This window comes from Ooceraea biroi, chromosome 3 (genome assembly GCF_003672135.1).
Source record: "Ooceraea biroi isolate clonal line C1 chromosome 3, Obir_v5.4, whole genome shotgun sequence".
NCBI classification, from domain to species: Eukaryota; Metazoa; Arthropoda; class Insecta; order Hymenoptera; family Formicidae; genus Ooceraea; species Ooceraea biroi.
In genome coordinates, this window is record NC_039508.1 from 4,598,126 (window position 1) to 4,615,602 (window position 17,477).

A 17,477-nucleotide genomic window follows, 5' to 3' on the forward strand; every position below is an offset into this window, starting at 1 on the left:
AACAGCCCAGCAGGCACGCTATCCGTCTATCTTGAATTCACCGGACTCTGCCACGGCCCTGAATAACTCTCGCGTATTTTCTTTTTCGCTTTTTCTCGCCACGCGATAAAAATGTGGAAGTTCTTTAATACTAATTTCTGTTTGATGACATCTAATTTATGTGTAACGACATCCTGCCAATCACGCAATGAAAACGATCGGCTATTTAATATTAATTTCTGTTTAATGAAATCAGCACTTCGACAAAGCAGCAGATGCCGTATAATTGTTTTAATTGCTTCAAATAAATACGATGTCTTAGAGAAATACGAAAATCCAGATTAAATTTATTTTACTGTTATTTAAATAAATAACGTAAAAAAAGATTACATAGAAGGGGGGTTATCTATGGAAAGTCGCGTTATCTATGGAAAGTCGTTCAAATGATGAATTCAATCATTGCGTTCTCATTAAGTCATAACTTAATCTACATTGCTAAACACATGGCTATCAAGACGAGAGATAAAAAATCAGACTCATAGCTAATTACATGATATTTTGTAAGGCTTGCTTCTCTGACCAGATGAACACAGTATTTATTCTTATCTACATACAAGATGTGTTTATCTATATTTACTGCTTATCTATTATTACAATCCTATAATGAACGGGATGTTCTACACGAGTGTTGTATTGATGAACATATCAGTTAAAATGAGAACGTTCTCCGCATTGCAGTGAAACAGTGACAATGTGTGATACATTCATCTTACGGCTATTTCTACTCGCGCGATATATATTCGATACTGAATGCATTATAAATCTCTGCCTTGCCGGACGACACGCTTCGAGCATTTCGTAGTTTATTTCAAACAATCGTGTCTCAGTACGTCAACGTGTGAAATAGATACAACGAGAAAGGACATAGGAAGAGAAAGGTATGTCGATATTGCGTTGATATTACAATAAAACAGACATAAAATTCTACAGAGAACGAAATCTCAATTTTGTAATTCGCTTTTACTTTCAACTCGCGTGATCTTCACATGTAATAGACGTTTGATGGTTCTTCTGTTTGTCACATACTAGCATATACTGCTTGGCTATACATATACTTTTATGCATAGTCATGCTAAGAGATACTCTTTAATTTTAATTTACAAATATCTCATGATTATTCATATAAACAATAAAAAATAAAAAGACATTTAACAAAATATTTAACAGTTGGTAAATAATACGTGTAGAGTGTAAATATCGTAATGCAATGTAATTGTAAAAAAGTAGTTTCCCATATAAAAGCAAGTGGATGGATATAAGATGGAACTTTTCTCGTGAAACAACGTCTGTGAGACAAACAATATTTCAAAATGTGACTTTGAGATTATAAAAGACAATATTATATGCAAATATGCAAAATGATATTTAAATTTAAATGATAATTTGAAACATTGATGCAACATTGATTATGCATACGAGATAATACCGCAGCTTGATTAGCCATTCTATTTTAATGTAAAATTTCAGTACCTGTTTTGTTTTTCTGCGGCGAGTCTTGGTTTAATTATTAATAGTCATTCTATTTGAATGTAAAATTTCAGTACCTGTTTTGTTTTTCTGCAGTAAGCTGTTCGCGCAAGTATAAGTGGAACTGTAAACTGGAAAGATGGTTCTTTCGTGCAGTTTGATTTCACGAAATATCGCGTTCGGGACTTTAAATTACCAAAACTACTCGCGATGCTTTTCTCTATTACACACTAAACTTAGAGGTGAGTAAAGAAATTGCAATAGACAAATTACTTTTTAAGGAATCAAATAGACGATAAGATTATCTGAGGTTTTTCACACAAAAAGCAAACAATAATTTGTAGTAATAATAAAAAACTGCTAAACGATGAATACTGGCCGGTCACATTTAAAAATTACGATTTATTCATGTTACGATTGATCATTACAGGGCGATATCAGCTTCGGAAGTTGAACAATCAGACGAGGGCCGCTTCGCAAGTGACCAAAGCTGCTCACATGTTCCATCCAAGTGATGTTCCCTTGTCGAACCAAACCATCGGTGAATTATTAAGTGAAGCAGCTGCAACGTGGCCCGAGCGAGTTTGCGTCATTTCGAATCACCAAAATGTCAGTTTAACATTCTCCGATCTTCGCCGACGAGTTGACACGCTGGCTGCAGGTTTGAAGAAGCTGGGCCTGAAGAAGGGCGATCGGTTGGGCATTTGGGGTCCGAATGACATCGAATGGATCATAACTTCCTTGAGCGCATCGAGAATAGGATTAATCAACGTCAACATTAATCCGGCCTACCAGCAAAGTGAATTAGAATTCTGTTTGCGAAAGGTTGGCATAAAAGCGATCGTCTCGCCTGCTACGTTCAAAACGCAGAATTATCCAAAGATGCTGCTCGCGGTCAAAGCAACGTGCCCTACTTTGGAACATATTATTATTTATTCCCAGGATCATGTGACGTAAGAGACTCATTAATAATTGACAAGCGATTATTAAAATTAATTTTTTATTTATTAATAGCTGCTGCCTTGAAAGCGATATTCGAGACGTTATGGAATTAATGTTTATCGCGAATTAATCTTACATGAATTTACATAAATTCGATAAATATGTTTTGCAATGAGTTGCGCTTTAATCGACGCTATTATTATTCTCATATTCTTTGCAAACGCGAGTTTGCCTTTTCTTAAACAACTGCGAGCTTGAACGCGTGCTCACGATTTTTCGTTCACGAACTTTTAACACGTTTATACAGCTGAACACTCGCCTCTCATACACCTCTGATATGCAAGAAGTATCGCGTGAGTCCTCGCACTTTGACTGACGGGAATCTTTCGCTCGGCTTTACGAAATGGATTAAGGGCACGTCTATGAACGTAAAGGACTATTCTATCAAACGTCACGTGCATTCGGGTTCCCCTGCAGATATCAACACATATATCATACGTAATATTTGTTAAACATGAAAACTTGATCTAAAAGATAATTTTTGACAATTTATGATTTTTGTTATTCAGACTGCGCACATATCTCGAATCAATCTCTTCTCGAACATTTGATAAAATTATTTTTGAGACTGCGAACGAATTTACGAGCGATTTAAAGTATCCGGAAGATGATGATGGAGTTTAAAGCAAAATGGTTTCGATAAGGCGAGTGTTTATTATTAATTTTATAAACGTTTGAGATTTCAATTCGTTTCGAAATTTTTCATATTTTCGACGTGTGTTCTTTGTTTCGTTTTCTTCGATTTTACATCTCGCTGATACGGGAGAGTTTTCGCATCGTGTGTTTCCCTTTACGTATCATCGTTCTTCCACTTTTGCCGATCGACCGATTTGATTAACAAGCTCGCCCTGTGCAAGAATCATGGCGCAATCACGTTAATGGCTTTATCGAGGTTTATCCGTTCACATTCTCGCTAACATAGTATCATTAAGAGAACGATGCAAACGATATTCCCTAATTCCTAGTGGTACGCGTCGTTTCGTCGATGTCGAGGCTCTGGCAACGAGAACGGAAGTGGATGCGATTGCCGCCGAGCAGAGCGAGATCTCCTGCGATGACGAATATAATATACAGTTCACGTCCGGTTCGACTGGACAACCCAAAGCCTCGGTGCTCTCTCACAAGAACTTTGTAAATAATTCCAAAGAGGTGAGATATAAGTAATAAAAAATCACGTGATTTTAATGATGAGCTCTTTGATGATGGGACTATTCTGTAGGCGTTTAAATGTTCTACGTTGCGAAAAAGTCTGGAAAAAAATATTTTCATAACAACTGCGTCTACCAGATTCTACTTTCTTAAGTAATGTTAATCAATAGAATAGAATCTTTAATTATAGTAAATAAAAAAGATTTATTTTGTATGCATTTTCTATGCCGACAGGCCTTCCGAAGAGCGCAAATAAGTACTGAAGACAAGATATGTCTAAATGTACCATTATTCCATGCATTCGGTTTACTAATGGGCCAAACACTCAGTCTTAACGCGGGCTGCACTATTGTTATAGAAGCGCCCTCCTACAATCCGATAAAAACCTTAGAAGCGATAGCAAAGGAAAAGTGTTCCGCGATGTACGGGACACCAACAATGTGGGTGAGCAAAAACAACAAAAGATACAAGCTAGATTTGCCGAAAACTTGCCATTTGATCTAGTGACGACAAAATTTTACATCTGTTCCCGTTGTCTCAAGGTAAACGTGATCGAGACGCAGAAGCGTTTGCAGTTACCCACGAATAGTCTTCGCTGGGGATTTATCGCTGGTGCATCCAGTACGCCAGAACATTTCAAGCAGATACGGGACGTGCTTGGCTTCAATAATATAATGGTAAATCCGAGTGCGAGGCTTCTCATCCTTCATCGTTTATCATGTCCTTCGTTCGCGATGGATTCATCGATCAGCATCGTCATCCTCTTGGAATACAGATTGAATGCGATGAAATTTGAATCATCGTATTAATAGCAGAATCAATTTGCGCTTGCAGAGTTTGTATGGCCTCACGGAGTCTACGGGTGTAGTATTTCAAGGATTGCTCCATGACGATCATCATCTCGTGGATACTACTGTGGGTCAATTGGCGAAGTGCATCGAAGCGATGGTAGATATAAATGTTTGACGGTCGTCCGGCAGTCAACTTGTTTCTAGGCTTCAGTTTTAATAAGGTCTTCTTGCATCTTTTGCAAAGGTCGTCGATGAAAACGGCTTGCCCGTACCTTATGGAACACCTGGCGAACTTTGGATACGCGGATACGCCAACATGAAGCGTTACTGGAATGACGAAGAAAATACGAGAAAGATGATGACGCAGGATGGTTGGTTGAAAACCGGCGATCAGTTCATATTGCACGAGAACGGATATGGCGCCGTAGTCGGGAGACTCAAAGACATGATTATTCGAGGAGGGGAAAATATCTTTCCTAAGGTGAGACTATATGGACTATCCCGTTGATCACTGCGTGATTGTGATGTGCATGTCTGGTATATTGTTATTAGTCTGCATTACGTAAATCGCTGATTTTGCATTTCAGGAAATCGAGAATTTGCTGATGACTCATCCGAAGATACAGGAAGTGCAGGTCATAGGAGCGTACGATAAAGTTTTCGGAGAAGAGATTTGCGCGTGTATTCAGCTTTGCGATGGCCAAGAGATGACGGAGAAGGAGCTGAAGGAATATTGTAAAGGCAAAATAGCGCATTTCAAAATACCGCGTTACGTAGCGTTTGTGGACAGTTATCCCAAAACTGGCAGCGGAAAGATTCAGAAATTTCGTTTAAGGCAACAGATGGAGAGGGACGGTGTGATACCGGTTAAATAACACGAATTATGTATTAACATCGAATAATTTTATTACTGAATATTTTATAATAGTTTATAATAATATAGAAGTTAACAAGTACAAATTAATAATATTTTTATATAGATTTATTATTCTTATGGATCGTGTAAAAATATATTTCACAGCGTCGATAAAAAGTACATCACCTTTTTAAAGCCTTTTTATGTTATATATACTATAATTAAAATACATGTAAATTAAGATCCCACAAAGCAAATTACTTATTTATATTAATATAACATTAGCTGGGTCAGTCAGGAAGTTTAATTTGGTTTGATTCTCAATTTTTTAAATCAATTTACAGGCTTATACAATGATAATGTCTATAACATATAGACAACGATTACTTGACTGATAAATAATTTGTTTCTATTGAATGCAATAAAGTAAAATTTGACGCAAATAAAGTTCGAATCGATCTTTTTGACTGATCCAATAATATTACGTAATCAGCATAACGCAATGTATATAATTATACATATAATATATTTAATACAATTATCTATATAATATGAATTGAAAGTTCCTTCGGATTTTTTGATAAAAATAAAAAGCAAATCCGAAAGAATTTTTTAAAAATCAATTAATGACATAAAACACATGCATACACAGCCACACGTAATGCGAGACGTCGCGTATCTACTAGAGTAGGAAGTGTCGGTATAGCAGTTCTCTATACGTGTCGCGTCACGTTGTCGCGAAATGTTACTTGATTTTTAACGAGAGCTTTTCAGCGATCCGATTGTAAAGCTTGATCGAATCGGTTGGATTTTGCACGATGGCAGAATATCTGGCGTCGATTTTTGGTACCGAGAAGGATAAGTGAGTGCTAAACGACAAGCGACTTGACATAATTGGCATTCTCCCAAAGCGATTAGGTTATGATCGCAACGTAAACGCCTGTCTGTCTGTCTTTTTCAGAGTAAACTGTTCGTTTTATTTCAAGATAGGCGCTTGCCGGCATGGGGATCGATGCTCGCGAATTCACAATAAGCCTACATTCAGTCAGGTAAGGCAGCATAACAATACTCGCGATATGTTTTCGTGTGCGTCAGTTTGCACCCGCAACATTCCCATCGCAATGGGAGATCAACACTACGTTTACGCAAGCGTTATTTACTCGAATTATCATAAGTTACGATAATTCGAGTAAGTTACTCTAAAAATAACGCTCGTAAACGTTAGTGGAAGACTGAATTCTTCGATTGTACGTTATATGGTAACGCAATTTTCATCAATATTCTCAAGTATATATAGGCTGTGTGTTCTATATGGATTACACAATTGTAACTTAAATCCATCAGAGAGATGAATTTTAATTGGTACGTATCGTTTACATCCACATCCACATTTGTATTCCTCAGACGTGTCTACTCCAGAATCTCTACGTGAACCCTCAAAACTCTGCAAAAAGCGCAGATGGCTCTCACCGTAAGTATTAGTGTGTCAATTTATCTTTAGCGAAAAACACGCAGTCTGACAATTGACAATTGTCTCTGTTTTGCGGCAGTGGTCGCGAATGTGTCGGACGAGGAGATGCAGGAGCACTACGATAATTTTTTCGAGGACGTTTTCATTGAGTGCGAGGACAAGTATGGTGAGATCGAAGAGATGAACGTGTGCGACAATCTCGGCGATCACCTGGTCGGCAACGTTTACATCAAGTTCCGTAGGGAGGAGGACGCGGAGAGGGCAGTAAACGATCTGAATAATCGTTGGTTTGGTGGCAGGCCGGTGTACGCTGAGCTCTCGCCTGTCACCGATTTCCGTGAGGCATGCTGTCGCCAGTACGAGATGGGGTAATTGTCAGCTAAATGTGATTACACGTGAGACACGATAGATGAAAAGCCGCGGAACGTACGTGTGTTGTGTTTCCAGCGAGTGCACCCGCTCTGGATTTTGTAATTTCATGCATCTGAAGCCAATCTCTCGTGAGCTCCGTCGATACTTGTACAGCCGGAAGAAAGGCAAGGGTCGCTCGAGATCACGATCGAGGTCACGAGGTCGCGATCGCAGAAGGAGGTCCAGGTCACGCGACAGGAGATCTAGATCCAAGGATCGGCGCAAGAACAGGGACGAAAAGGGCAGGGACGGTCGGTCCGGGCGCTATTAATAAGATTTTCATCGACTTGTTTCTGCTTTGTATCCACGTGTATTTGCTTTATCGATCTGTTAGTGCATTATTCCACGAGTTTGTTTGATTCACAACATTTCAATAAATCATACGAAACCAAAAGCACATAAGCTATACGTAAATTAATATAAGTCAAAGGATTGATATTTTCTTGGCACTTACCGACAAGTAATTCTTTCACTGCGGCAATTTTCGAACCGTCCTACCAAGAGTTTTGCCATTTTTAGTTTTTGAGATATATCTTGCCAGATATTATAACAGAGACAAAAGGAAATATAGTAAAACTCATTTCGCTGTGACTGAGTTATTAGAACATGCAAGAAAGAATGATTCTTTAATTTCTCAAATGATTTAAAAATAATTAATGTCTGCCTTATAGTCATTAATTGATGTGAGTTCTATAATTGTAATGTCTATTTTGGGTATTTTATTAACAAAATTAGATGAAATACATGATAAATATATTGCACAACAGTATTATTTATTGTTAATTTGTTACTTGTATGTCATCCCTAATTAAAAATTGAATATCTAATCCCTAATTAATAACTGAAATTAAATATTGAATTGAATGATACATATAAATTTATAAAATAAATATAAAAGTTTATATAAAATAATATTATATAAAACAATAATGTTCCTACAAAAAATATCTGATCGTAATAATCGTGACTGCAAAAAGATTTTTATATGTATGAAATTTGTTGTCTTTTTTTCGAAATATAACTCTAAAAGACATCTATATAGTTCTCTCCTTCTGAATCAGTGCGATTTGCGGAATTCCTTGCCTTTTTACGCATCTCTCAACGATTACACTTCAGTCTATTTCAGTTTACATTTTGCACTTTACATTCGTGATTTTTTTAACGTCGTTGAACGAATATCTCCGAATATGTCCGAACAAGATTCACTTCACTAGCGGCGTGCAATGGACCTACGATGAATCGCATTATGATGAAGCTTATTTCCGCAATATTTGGCGAATATTGTTGCGCAACCTATGTGCGAAGACTGCTTCACAATGTCCATGCAAAGATTGTTCGCGCGATATTTACGGATTTACGGATTTATCTTAAAATGTATTTGGATTTAATTGAAAAGAGTTTTACACCTTTCTGCTCGAAGCGAAATTTATAACGCGATTACAAATTCTTGTAATACGAACGCGCACAATACATAATCAAGAGTCTACCAATATAGTGCATATCGAAATAAAATTATGCATATAAATTGGATAATAAATTTTAATCGCAATTATGAAATTCTTTAATGCGCGCGAGTAAAATAATTGTTTATGATTTTTATACCAACTTTTCTTTCACCGCGTGTTGTTACTTTGATGGGTCAATTTACGATACATATTCCGCAAAAGCACGCGATTTAAATCTGTCGATTTGTTTAATTCAATGCGCATATTTTTATTACATTACATTAATACATCTTGTAATATCGTTTTTACATCGTAATTCATATGATTACAATAATACTTGACATTTATAGTGCAATGACTTTTTGATCAATTTAATGTAAAATATATTGAACGATCAAATTTGAGAAGATTGTCTCAATAAAATCACTGCCCTTTTCCCTTAAGCCTAAAACTGAGAAAAGTGTGAAAACTTTAGAACTTTGATATATAAAACAAAACAAGGGTAACATAAGAATAGGTTGACTGTAACGAGATGTAATTTCATAACATTTTTTTCTTTTGCAATATAAATGAGAGTATCTCGGAAATGCATTTATATGTAAATTTTAATTCTGGAAAAGAATTTATAATTTTGTACAGTCAATAAAAGGATCAGAAAATGTGTAAAAAAACGTGTTTAGTCGGTAAAACAGCTCGTTTTAAAGTAATGATATATTTGATAATCGGGTATCTATTTTCTAATGAAATTTTGGAGATAATGAAAGCAACAATTTTGGAGTACATGAAATATCACACATCGAAACATATAAAAATTATATGTGATTATTTCTTCTTTATCGAAACTTATACCAACAGACATGGTGGAAACTTGCGGTGTCCATCGTGAGATTTCGCTGTGTGCTACTACCGTATGTCCTGTGCATCATTCCTTTGTTCTTAACACATTGCAATTCGTATTGTTGCAAAATCGCTTTAACTGAATTATTTTCTGAATAATTATTTTTAAAATATCATGTTCTGAAAAACTTAAAGAAGGAAATAGTTTATTTAACGAAATTGTTCTTTGTTTCATACGCAAAGTATGTACAATTTCGCATTACAAATTACACTTAATTGTAATAAAATCCTTCTAGCAAACAAGCCTTTTGCCTCTTAAAAAAAAACTTTTCCCTATAATAAACACAAAATTTTCAAGAGTAATCCTTCACGGTAATGCTTTCGCAAGAACAGAAGCTCGCAATTTTTCACGTCCGCCCGGTGATTATTCGCGAACCGGGTGTTTGCGCCCTTTTGTTCTTACCTTGATCGGCGTATATTCGTTGTCTCGTGCCGACCAACTGTTGCTCAGCAAGTTGTTGTTGAAAGATGATGCGGCGGGCGTGCGCGCAGCCAGGCAAGGCCAGCAAAAAGGTTCGAAGGAAGAGAAGTAAAAAATAGAAGAGAGAAAAAAAGAAAAAGGAAAGAAAAGGCATCGCGGGAGGAGCAGGCGCGGGCTTTTTTTCAAGGAGAATCACGTCTCCTCGAAATCGGTTCATCCGGACCGGGCACGTGTTTCAGCTGGGCCTAATTGGTGGTGCTCTCTTCGGCCGAGGGGCCTCTCGCATCGCTTTGGGACTTGGAACGAGCGTGCATTACCGCAGCAGATGTTGGTCGTGATTGCAGCTGCCTCCGAAGAACACCTGCCTTTTCCTCGATGGACGGACTATCGGAATACCGATATCTGTTCTCTTCGCTGCCGTGCATTTCGCGCGTCCATCCTCGCACCCAAGATCCCTCCGTTCACTCGTTATCGCTTTGTGAAGGAATGAAAATCGTTGCCGGCAAATATATGTGCACGCAGCGAATTGCGACCGATTTATCAGGCCGTTTACTTGCCCCGAGACAAGCAAGATTATCCACCGCATTAACATATGGTCGTAAAGCGGCTATAAAACGACCGATTTTCGTTAAACATGTGCATCATTATTCGTTTGCGTTTACAAATATTATATGTTGAAACTGATTATGGATAAGCTATGAAACGCATCGCGTGATCTTCGTGATAGTTGATTATAACAACCTATGGCGAATTATGCCACTCGAAAAGTTTTATGCTTTTATTATTGTGTGGATTAAGTGCAATGCGGCCGTGATCACGTTTACAAGTCAAGCGATTAATTTAAAACTGAATGAAGCAAGCATGCTTAATTAAATGTAGCAAGGCGATCTTTTCTTCTCGCTACTATCTTTTCACATTGAATAACTGAAATATATGTCAATGAAACTTGACTTAAAATATCCTAATTAGTGTAAGACGTGGTTATAAAATTGAAATTTTCGTTTTATTTTATTATTTTATTATTTGTCAGATGACTTATCTGGAACGTAAATGACATATCGTTATTTGAAAGATAATTAAAAGACTTAAAAAGATGCTTTTATGTGCGTTGAATTAGCAGATTGATTATAAAGCCGATAGAAATTTTCCTATTTAATTTCAACGATTACAGAATTGCTTCTGCAATACGGTTTCTCAAATACGCATTTTCCTCTGCGATCAATTTCGCCAAGTTTCGTCTCTTGCTTGAGCTCGTGATTCGCGAATATAAGAGCAAGGAAAAAAGAAATTCTTGAGGGCGTCGATATGCGGGGGATGCAAATTGAAAGCCCAGGGCAAGGCACGACAATTCGCGAGCAGGCCATTCGGGCACCATAATTAATCTTGGCGGTCCGCCAGACCTCACAAAAAAGAGGTTCCTCTCTATGCTGCCAGATGATGGGCGCTGAAGAAGGTAGATGCGAGAGAACATAGAGCAAGAGAGAGAGAGAGAGAGAGATGGGAATAGGACGAGAGGGATCAGCTCTCAAAATATGCGCGGAGAATCGCATCCATGCTTGCCAGGGTCTGACGGGAACAATGGACAGTCCTGACCGCGATTTCCCTCGTCGGGGAAACGAGCTAACGAGCTGTCAAACGTCACCGAATCGGAAAGGCCCGGCGCTGTTGAATGTCGCTGGCACGGCGACGCATCTTCGATCAGCTTCCCGTATCGAGCCTTCCGTAGCAGGATGCTTCCCGTCTTCCGCTAACTGCGACGGAGATTGGCAATTACGTCGGCCGAGATCGATTTGATATTGAAAACTGGAAACGTTTCAAATGGCAATCGGAAAATCTCCGCGCGTCCCCGTTAAAGCGGCCGAATAGCGCGCCCTGCATCTTCCCACTGCGCGCGGTCTAGGTCCTCCTTCTCATTATCTCGTATATTCGCGAATCGCCGATGACATAATGCCAAGGCATGATCCGTTAAGTAATGAGCCGTATCATCGTTCGGTCGATTAATTATCCTGGCGCACTGTCCGCCGTCTGTAACGAGAGGTAAATCGACTTACCGGGGTGGTACGCGAAAATTGCAATCGAACGTCAGGCGGCTTGCGACGCCGATGATTTATGAAAGCAAGGGGAAGCGCGAGGGAGGTCGTCGGACAGAGAGAGTCATTCCATAAAATACGGATAACTGCGTATCGAACAACGGCGCGGGAAAAGGGAACAGTGGCGAGGAGAAGGCGGGTGGAGGGAAAGAGAGATCGTCTTTCAATCCCTCTGTATGAGACTGCTCGTTCGACGGTGCAAAAAGAAGGGTTGCGTCGGCCATTTAATCGCGGGGTCCGCCGAATGCCGCCTGTGAAAAGCCCATACTCAATCGACCGAGCCTGAAAAAGATGGGCAGGCGCGCACGAAACCCGATGCGGAATCACCGGTGATCTTGCAGGTGATCCAAGAGAAACCGGCGAGAGCTACCGGCCGTGCATCGGCCGAGGGAGAAAAAATAACTGGTGAAAATTTGTAGTACGCGCAACGCGTGACGACCTAATTGGTATAATAATAAAAATGGCGCGTTTCAGCGTTACCGTGCCGGCGAATTCTCGTTTATATGCAAATGCGGCTCGGTCGCGACGGCCATAGCCGAACCTCCGCAAAAAGCCGATCCGCTTCTTCTGTCAGCGTTAAAACGATCTAAATGATCTAATCGAGCCACGACTGGAAATGGCATGGTCACATGCGTATGTTTCGATACTGTATTGCCGTCGCGTCTTGTTTGAATCATTATTTTACCAGGATTGTATTTATTCTGGGATATTTCACGTGAAGTGATGTGTTTATGAAGTCATAGAATATATACGAGAGAACCGTATATTTTTAAGTATTCGCAATAAACATTTTATTATATTATTTTATATTATTTTATATATATTATTTTATTTATTATTATTTTATAGAACGGAAGCATGATACACAAGATCGTGCAGCGTGTCGAGGGCGCAGTAAAAATATAATGCAATACAAAGAACATAAAATTAAAACGGCATATGTGTCCCGACATATGTGAGACATCTAGTAATTATTTTATAGACTTAAATCGTTGACTCTTGTACGATGAAGAAATGTGATTATCCAACATCATATCATGTATGTATACCATGTATATTTCAGTCTTTCACCTCGAAATATTGTAGAGACGTTATTCGCTAGATTCATATTATTTCTCCTACTTAGAGATAAAATCGAATAACGTATTCCAAGAGAATCGGGCATCATATTCTTCTTCACGGACAGGGCGATATAACGTTTTCCAGGGATTTATGAGAGATGTCCTTGCCCTTTCCCCCTGCCGTCGTAGAAAGGAAAACTGGTCCGCCGGAATTCATCGGCGATCGGCATAATCGAAATCTGTTTTTGTTCTTCATCTCGATTGTGCCACGATAATGGACAATGACGTTGTTAGGAGATGCAAGAAAGGCATGAAGAATGAGGAGAAAAATAAAAGAAATCGAGCTAGCAAAGAGGGAGGCGACTGTCGTCGTCGTCATGGTCGTCGAGGAGGGTGAAACGACTCCCAAGAAGGAACGGGAGAATAACGGCGAGTTTAATATGGCGCCTCGGGGCTCGTTTAATCATTTAATCGAGTCCCCGGCATGCCTCGGTTCTCCGCCGTCGTTTGCACCTCGCCTCGTCTCATCCTCATCTCGACGAATACCTTCGGAAGGACCGACGATTACTTAAAGACGAATTCGCGCGCGCGTTCTCTTTCTGCCCCTCTAGCATCACCTCGCTTTCCTTCTGTCTCCTCCAGTCGAGACTTTTCCTCATTGCGGGCTCTTTAACCCGACCCTGCAATATCCGGTCGCACTCATGACGGAACTCTCATCGAGAGTTCGGATCAGTATCCACGGACCGGCCCGGCTCGGAGTCCAGCAACTCTGTATAAATGGCTTCCGCTGATTCCGAACAAAGACAGAGCAATATTCAAATACAGAGGGTGGACTCGAACCGATTCGAGTGCAGAGCAAACACTTGACGGACGGTCTATGACGGATCGTACTGCCTTGCGAGAACGTCGACGTAATGAAAGAATCAGGTTGTCTAAGCGCGCTCGATCTACGCATTCCTCTCTGGTGATATTGATAGTAGTAATAATAGTAGTAGTAACAGATCCGCCTTAGATTCTTGAGAGTTGCACGTTACCTATAAAGTCCAATTTTCTCACTCTCGTATTTTGTAATCGACGAAAATGAAGGAACGCTCGTCTATTTGCGTATAACGCAGCGTTTACGCAAATTTCCCGTGCCGAACGGTGAACTCGAGAATTATCGGATAGAGAGAAATCTCGTATATTCGAGATTTATGTAATTTAGATACATGCATATACAAAAGGAAGCTTTATAAAAAAATATGATTAATTTCCACGCAGCTTTGGATAACGTTTTCATAAAACCACTCTCTCTCTGTCTCTGTGCTACCTCTGATTCAATATGGTTTTACGATGAACAATTCAGAATTTTATTGAAATTGTCGCGATCGACCTCAGGCTCTCCAGCGTGTTGAATCGTTGAATCAACGCGTTGCCAGCCATGCGACTCATGCTCGTTCGCACGTGAAAAGGGCGACGACACCACGTGGAAAATAATGGCAGCGGGGTGCGCGAGAATTACGAACTTGTCAAAAACGCGACGTCTAGCCAGAAAATAGTTTCGTCCCATCCCGTCCTCGTCCCGCAACCCCTTGCGCATTGGTTGCGCTCGGCGGTGCGACAGATTACACGGGAAGAGGTAAAATGGCGAGAATGGAGAACGCTCCGAGGGCGTAATAATTTCGTGCTAAATGCGAAGAAAATCCGGCCACGCTCTGACGGTTAGTAGGTGGTCCGGAATACAGTCTGTCCGTAATGTAGCTCGGCGCGAAGATAGGCCGGGAGTTCTCTCTTAGGCCTTTGCCGTCGAAAATAATGACGTGCTGAAACATCTCTCAGGAAGCAATTTCGCTCAGAAGCCACCCGGTATTAAATATGTGCTTGGCTTTGTAAAAACGACAAAGGGATCAATATCCTGTGGTAGAAAGTAGAGAACTGGTAATTGCTACTACTACGTGTGTTTTGTACCGTGTGTTGTATGCAGATTTGTAAATTTCAGCTGAATGTAGAGAATTCATGATTTAATTGATTGTTTTTTTGTACAGTTAATCTTATTAAATAGTGAATTTATTTTTCAATAAATATTATTCTTCACAAAGATAACAGTAACCGCGCCGTGTAATTTCGTTGTACGACAAAATTATAATTACTTTGACTTATTAACCGCAATTAATATTGTCAGAGAAGGGAAGCTTCTCAACTAGTAGACTCTGAGGAAGAACTGAGGCAAAACAATAGGAGGTAAACGAGCTCTAAAAAATGTGCAAAAGTAGAAGCAGTTGAGGATGTTTAATGGAGCGTCTCGGTAAAGAAACGAGCCGCCGCCGACGCGCGAGTGCTCTTGAGTCCTTCTTTCTCGCTGCAAGATCGGAGCTTTGTTCTAGAAATCGCGTGACTTGCAATTTGTCCAAGAGATTGAAATATGAGAATGAGATACCCGCGGATTATTGTATGCCATTTACTAATTTGAAGACACGCGATCATCGCAACACGAGGATAGCAGAAACGTCAAGCTCACGTATTTTCACATACAAATCTTGATACAAATGTTACGCGTCGCAAACAATAATCTGTCGAAAGGAATTAAAACATGAAGATAAATATTGGACTTAGCGTCAATAGAATACTCTCCGACCGTTCTCCGACCGAAATCTGACCATGAAATTGAAAATCAAAGCGTTTCTGAGCTACCTACGGCCTTCAACATCCACGGCAATTTTCCGGACACTTCCTTATATCATCGGCAAAGACTTATGCGTCCCTCTTGTTCGAGATCAAAGGACACACGATGCGACAATGCCGGATATGAGAATTTGCGCGCGTGTGGAGGAATTGCGATCGGTCTATTCCGTTACAAATCTTTCGCCGCCAATAAAGGCCTTTATCCGAAAAAGCTTCCGCGGAGGATTACGAGGACGTGGATTCTCTATTGGCTTTCCCGTGCGGTACCACCGGCGGAATTCCCGGTTCCCGGGCGTTTAATTGGGATTTTATACGATGAATTAGACTAAAAGGCTATTCGCGTACGGGTCCCTTAACGAGTATAGAAGAAAATCTCGGATGTCGGACCCGCGCGCTCTGTCCCGCGGATACGCGCACGACGGATACTCTTAAGCGTGCTGACTTTCCAGCACTTCACTCGTATAACACTGAGGCTGCTTAAAAAAACATCTGCAAAAGCGTTTGGTTACTTTGCGCCCTCGGTTTAGAAGAATGACGGTCGTGGATCCTTTTCAGTTGTGTAATGGACTAACAGCTACTGAATCTTTTTACGTTTAAGAGCTTAAACTTCAGAATTGCTTGAAAATTTCCCCGTGAGCGTGTGGACCGTTCTTTTTTCGTCCACGATCTTTATCGCCTTTGCTTTAATGCGCTCTTGTCGTCGTCGCTTCCATCAACGTCTTTGATAAGAGAATCATAGACGGAAGTAAAGAGCCTGCGCACTTCACGTATTACGAGAACCGAGCGATTGGTTCGAATATCGAGGTAGAATTGTCTGTGTAAATTGTAATATTCATGATGCATTTTAGGCTCATCTCACTGCATCAATGCATTATACGCATCATGCGTTTCACATAGAGAAGTAGATTGGGACAATTAAAATAATACACGCATGGTTACAATGTAGAGACCTTTCATTAGTATGAATGGATTGATAAATGTTTGTTTAAAGCGATACGATTACTTGTTGAGTATTGCACATATAAAGTTTAATCGGCATCCACTTGAAATAAATTATGCGTAACTGCAGTGCACGTACGCACGTGAAAGATTATTTCAAAGAACCGACGTATAAAAGACGATGGTGTTTGTGATACGTCGCGATAGTGCTCCGAACGTCGTTGCGATGGATTTACTACGGGCAATACACGCCGACCGATTTTCTCGTCTGTCTGCTGGCAGTCGCTGAAAAAGGAAGGACCGTAGGGGTAGAGGAGACGGTAGGATAGGGCGGAAGGCACGCTTCGTCGATTTCGAACCCCCCTCCTGATTCTTCCCACGTCCATTTCCCTTTGTCGTCGCGTTTTCCTGCGGTTGCCGGCACTATGGCCGGTCCTCCGTCGCCCTTGTCGCCCTTGCCCCTCCCTATCGATCGCGAAACGCGAAATGGGGATTCCCTTAATTTAGACCCCGTTTTGATGGAACACTCGCCCGATAATGGATTCGGGATGCTTTGACGTTTGGACGTTTCCCGTACAGAGTACTCTGATTTAGTGTGGATTTGACTCCAAAGCGAAGAACAAAGGCGTTCATAAAGAGGGCCGGTGGCCCGAATACCGGGAACGACGACGGATAAAAAACTGTAAATGTTTCTATATGTCGGGATGACGCTGATAATTGATCACGGTAAAAAGCATCTTGCTAGTCGTCGTCGTGTCATCAAGGCCGATAATAATC

The 17,477-nt window shown here is 40.2% G+C and overlaps 2 protein-coding genes across 3 annotated transcripts; both read left to right on the forward strand.

Annotated features, from left to right (window-relative positions):
• Positions 1 to 502: 502 nt before the first annotated feature.
• On the forward strand, positions 503 to 5,556 carry LOC105274909 (acyl-CoA synthetase family member 2, mitochondrial). Of its 2 annotated transcripts, XM_011331426.3 has the most exons (9): positions 503 to 917; positions 1,603 to 1,748; positions 1,937 to 2,459; positions 3,474 to 3,657; positions 3,892 to 4,101; positions 4,200 to 4,334; positions 4,492 to 4,605; positions 4,693 to 4,929; positions 5,036 to 5,323. In XM_011331426.3, exons 2-9 carry the CDS (start codon positions 1,646 to 1,648, stop codon positions 5,321 to 5,323), a joined length of 1,794 nt encoding a protein of 597 aa, XP_011329728.1. In that variant the 5' UTR covers positions 503 to 917; positions 1,603 to 1,645. The 2 variants fall into 2 exon arrangements, with proteins under 2 accessions (XP_011329728.1, XP_026824521.1); XM_026968720.1 differs by lacking the exon at positions 503 to 917 and having other exon boundaries at positions 1,646 to 1,748; positions 5,036 to 5,556.
• A 453-nt stretch (positions 5,557 to 6,009) lies between these two features.
• LOC105274832 (splicing factor U2af 38 kDa subunit) lies at positions 6,010 to 7,953 on the forward strand. The gene is made up of 5 exons (XM_011331316.1): positions 6,010 to 6,166; positions 6,266 to 6,353; positions 6,709 to 6,775; positions 6,855 to 7,143; positions 7,223 to 7,953. The coding sequence occupies exons 1-5, from the start codon at positions 6,123 to 6,125 to the stop codon at positions 7,455 to 7,457; spliced, it is 723 nt and encodes a 240-aa protein (XP_011329618.1). The 5' UTR covers positions 6,010 to 6,122; the 3' UTR covers positions 7,458 to 7,953.
• Positions 7,954 to 17,477: the final 9,524 nt, after the last annotated feature.

Excerpts from the sequence above, each read along its gene's own strand:
- LOC105274909 (XM_011331426.3), top strand. The coding sequence starts at position 1,646 with ATGGTTCTTTCGTGCAGTTTGATTTCACGAAATATCGCGTTCGGGACT. Across the intron at positions 4,102-4,199 it reads ACGGGACACCAACAATGTGG|GTAAACGTGATCGAGACGCA; the intron begins GTGAGCAAAAAC and ends CGTTGTCTCAAG. Across the intron at positions 4,606-4,692 it reads CGAAGTGCATCGAAGCGATG|GTCGTCGATGAAAACGGCTT; the intron begins GTAGATATAAAT and ends TCTTTTGCAAAG.
- LOC105274832 (XM_011331316.1), top strand. The coding sequence starts at position 6,123 with ATGGCAGAATATCTGGCGTCGATTTTTGGTACCGAGAAGGATAA. Across the intron at positions 6,354-6,708 it reads ATAAGCCTACATTCAGTCAG|ACGTGTCTACTCCAGAATCT; the intron begins GTAAGGCAGCAT and ends TGTATTCCTCAG. Across the intron at positions 7,144-7,222 it reads TGTCGCCAGTACGAGATGGG|CGAGTGCACCCGCTCTGGAT; the intron begins GTAATTGTCAGC and ends TTGTGTTTCCAG.